Source organism: Octopus bimaculoides, chromosome 7 (assembly GCF_001194135.2).
Source record: "Octopus bimaculoides isolate UCB-OBI-ISO-001 chromosome 7, ASM119413v2, whole genome shotgun sequence".
Classification (NCBI taxonomy): domain Eukaryota; kingdom Metazoa; phylum Mollusca; class Cephalopoda; order Octopoda; family Octopodidae; genus Octopus; species Octopus bimaculoides.
Window position 1 is genome coordinate 96,411,783 of NC_068987.1, and position 4,486 is coordinate 96,416,268.

The 4,486-nt window shown below is 38.3% G+C and overlaps 1 protein-coding gene across 6 annotated transcripts in view; it reads right to left on the reverse strand.

The window, feature by feature from the left end:
- Positions 1–6: 6 nt before the first annotated feature.
- Positions 7–4,486, reverse strand: part of LOC106868839 (RUN and FYVE domain-containing protein 2) — a 245,763-nt gene continuing 241,283 nt past the window's right edge. For all 6 annotated transcript variants that reach the window (XM_052969822.1, XM_052969820.1, XM_052969818.1 and 3 more), the window contains 2 exons: positions 3,605–3,731; positions 7–675 (listed from right to left, as the gene is read on the reverse strand). In XM_052969822.1, coding sequence (XP_052825782.1) covers positions 538–675; positions 3,605–3,731 — 265 coding nt within the window. In that variant the 3' untranslated portion in view covers positions 7–537. The remainder of the gene's footprint in view (positions 676–3,604; positions 3,732–4,486) is intronic.

Here is a 4,486-nt window from a genome sequence, read left to right on the forward strand (position 1 = left end):
AGAGGGAGGGCAAGGGGGGGGAGTGGCAGCTCGTGTGGGTGGAGAAGAAAGCAGTAGGCCATTTCAGTGTTGTTAGTTGCCCCACCCCCAATCACCCCCACCACTACTTGGGTTGTGTAGGAGGAAGTGTGGGTAAGAAATTGTAGCCGAGAACGGTACATTTTAACCTGTAGGTGGTAACTTCTAACAACTGCAGGAGAAATTGTGGGTAGGAAAACTATGGTAGCAACATAGGGAATCTTTAAAACCTCTAGGCAGGAACTGCTACTTCAATGGAGAGGGCTGTTGCAGAGTGAAGCATATTTTAATCTTACTTTTTTTTGCCTCTAGATAGCCCAACTATCTCTGTAAGAGGCATATCTGAGACAAAAAAAAAAAAAGGTATATGTGGAGCAGAAGATGTGGGTGTAGTGATAAAGGGTGTTTATGTGTATGAATGTGTTATACAGTGTGTGTGTGTATGTGTGTGTGTGTGTATGGGTATGTATATATGCATGGTGTTTGGTAGAAAGACAGAGAGATAAAGAAGGAGCGTCGTTAGGTAGCTGAGTACCTCTGTAGAAGGAATGTGTGGCAACTGTCACAGACTCTGCCCGGCCTTGCAGACGAAGGCAGTGGCATCTTGTTGTCTGAGCACTCGTTACAGAAGATGAAGCCACAGTTTCGACAGTGATGCTGTAATGAGAACAAGAAATAGGTATGAGAACAAATAAACAAAACAAATACAAAAAGATAAAAAATATATGCAAATCAACAGTTATAATGCTCACATTATTATTCTTGTTTCAGTCATTTGACTGCGGCCATGCTGGAGCACTGCCTTTAGTCGAGCAAATCAACCTCGGGACTTATTCTTTGTAAGCCAAATACTTATTTTATCGGTTCTTTTGCCGAACCGCTAAGTGACGGAGACATAAACACACCAGCATCGGTTGTCAAGCAATGCTAGGGGGACAATCACAGACACACACACACATATATATATATACATATATACAACGGGCTTCTTTCAGTTTCCGTCTACCAAATCCACTCACAAGGCATTGGTTGGCCCGAGGTTATAGAAGAAGACACTTGCCCAAGATGCCACGCAGTGGGACTGAACCCGGAACCATGTGGTTGGTAAGCAAGCTACTTACCACACAGCCACTCCTGCGCCAACAACATTCACATTTTTATTGTAGCAATTATCATTAACATTATTGTTATTATCATCAATGTAGGATAAAATTCAGAATCCTAGCAACCAGTAATGATCTGCATTAGCAACAATTAGTCCAGAGGTGAATTTCATAAATTCAGTTGCTCTACAGACTATGGAAAGTAACATCTGGGTTCTTTCCTTTCATCTGAGAGCAAAAAAGAGAAAGTGTTGTTGTCATATTGGGCTCATCTCATGGCTACTGAACTCATAGAATTTTCCTATCATCTATAGGATTGCTGTCATCACTTTTCTCTTTGTTGCTGTTCTTATCACTGTTGTCATTTTACATCTAGATTTCATACTGGCATAGGTTAGATGAGTTGCTATGATATTGCTTACATGGTTCAGAAGATCACATCTTGCTCTTGTTTTTCATTTTTTCTTGGCTTCTATGGTTTAACAACCCTTCCTAACACCGATCACTTTACACAGTGTACTGGACGTTTTTTGGTGGCACCATCAAGATAAAAGCTCCTCTCAACCTTATAGTGTACAGAATATCCTGGGTTCATTTTCTTGTGGCACTGGAGCTAGAGGGGGTAACCATGACCTCCATACACTTAAATCATCTGTGCAAGTTCACCAACCTCTTTACAGAATGAGAGGCACGAGTGAAAAAGGCATGAATGACAGTGATAAGAAGGATGTGTGATAGGCATACTAAATATTCCAAGACAGATACATATATTCAAAGCAATGGGACTAAGTGGATAGAGTGATGACACAGAGCAACATGACTCAGCAGAGAGAGTGATAATATTAACTTAGAGTATGTGGTTGAAAGGACACAAAAGTTCAATGGCAGACAGAATGAAGTGAGGGGATCCTTGGTAGTCCAGGAGGGGAGGGTGAATATAGGGTGTACTGGGTGCAACAGGCTTGATATAATCTCCTATACACAGACTTTGAGACTGCGGAGAGCTTGTGCAATGAGGGTGGTAGCAATGGTGGAAGGGGGATAGAAGTAGGTTGGTCCTGTATTGATTAATGATATTTTGGATCATCAATCTCATTCCTATTTATATATCGTCATCACCATTGTTATGGTTATTCATTTAACATATCAATGTTTATATGAATACATATGCATGCACTGGTGGAAGGAAGTTATCCTCAGATCAAAGACCTGGCCTAAATGCTTGCAACAGAGAGGACTCTACTAAAGGCGCTGAATGACCAGGCAGTCAAGTTAAACTGAGCAATTCAGTACCTGAGTAGGTAATGTTGGGTGAGTTTAGTCATATCACTATCATTGTATTAAATTGAAGGTACTGAACACTTTTACGTGGTACCAGCAGAAGAGGTTGGGGAAACTGGAAAGGGAAAGTGGGGAAGCATTTTGATAAACAATGTAAGAAGAAGTTGTATTAGAAGGATGCAAAAACATAGCTAGGTTCTAAAGTTAGAGGGAGTGAGTACATAAAATAAAAAGGTGTTCAGACACATACCAAACAATTTCAAACTCCTTTCTCTTATATGATGTAAAATATTTCATTAGTTCTAATAAGACTCATCAAGCCAAGTGAAATGATAGTTGTGGCTGATGCTGATGTCACGTAACTGGCATGAAAAAAGTACCCATTACACTCTTGAAGTGGTTGGCATTAGGAAGGCCATCCAGCTGCAGAAACCATGCCAAACCAGACTGGATCTTGGTGCAGCTCTCCAGCTTACCAGTTTTCAGTCAAACCATCTAACCCATGCCAGCATGGAAAGTAGACATTAAATGATGATGATGATGTATTCTACATTCATTCATTTCATGTTTCAGTAACAATGTCATTATATACGAAACTTACAATATCTGATATAGGTATCTGAAGAGTTAAAAAGAAATGTTAAAAAGACACCAATTTTGAAAAATGTGTTCTGAGAGAGGAGTCATTTTCTTTGTTCCCCTATTAGCTGTGCCACTGGAAGGATGGTCTACAGAGGTTAATGGTAAGTTACTAGAACATCAAGTGTTTAATAAAGGTTATATTTTGAGTTAATACATTTCACTCATTAATTCCTAGTAACTATGGTGTTGGCAAGCTGGTAGAATTGGTAGCATGGTAGACAAAATGCTTAGCAGCATTTCATTTGTCCTTATGTTCTGAGTTCTGATTCTGCCAAGGTCAACTTTACGTTTTATCCTTTCAAGGTTGATAAAATAAGTACCAGTGAAAAACTGGGGGTCGATGTAACAGACCCTAACCCTCCCCCAAATTTCAGGCTTTGTGCCTATAGTAGGAAAGAATTATGGCGCTCAGTTGAAAAAACAAACAGGTCAATGACCTCTGCTTCTGTTATGACATGTTTTCAGCACATTATAAGGATCCAGTGCTTTCAATGGTGACCAAATGTCATTTAAGGGAATAACAGGGATTTCATTAATTAGTAACAACAACAACAACATACCTTTCTCCGTGAGACTGAGAACTGCTTAGAACACTGTTTACACTGCTTGCTGTCCCGATCACTAGCCCACTGGGCCTCCCGAAGAGCTGACTGAGCTTCTTTCATGTCTTCCATTTTTAGTTTCGACCTATCATGTACACAAAGCAGATATTGTAGCATGGTTCAAAAAACAACAACATTTAAAGATAAATGGTGACCTAACAATGTTGAAATCAGTGGGAATCAGATTAGAAAGAAAAAATCTAAATTGTGTGTTAAACTGTTGGGAAGTGACGTATTAACTGTTATTTCTGACAAAAATGTTTCATCCACAAAAACTACCAGTTTCTACCGCATTGCTAGGCCCACTAACATTATTTTTGCTTTAGTCTCAAATATTTAGTTGTAAATTTGGGCAAAGTGCCAAGCAGCTAAGTCGTTTTCCTGAGTATTCTGAGATTTTTTTTTATATCAACATTCTGAAATAGTTTGACTTAGAACTTTGAGCTGAGACTATTTTACGTTTTTATACAAAGGAAGGAAGGCATTTTGACAAAATTTACATTTTGTGTTTCAACCTGATAAAAAGTAAGCAAGTAGTTGGCATTTTTATTCTTAGAAAATTATTTTCCCAATCTTTCCTTAAGACTATAAATAAAAGACGATTCCATATATATATATATATAAATTGAAATTAATCAAAGGACAAACTAAGTATGTTTACCTGCTGGAAATAACAGTCAAAACTCTTATTTAAATCGCCCAAAATACACTGATGACAACTACAGAAATCAACCAAAAGCAGATCACCAGGTTATTATCGTTTTTTAAAATAGTCACACCAGATAGTAACAAAATTAATATCTTAGCAAATTAATTTTTTGAGAATTATTTTTTCTCGTG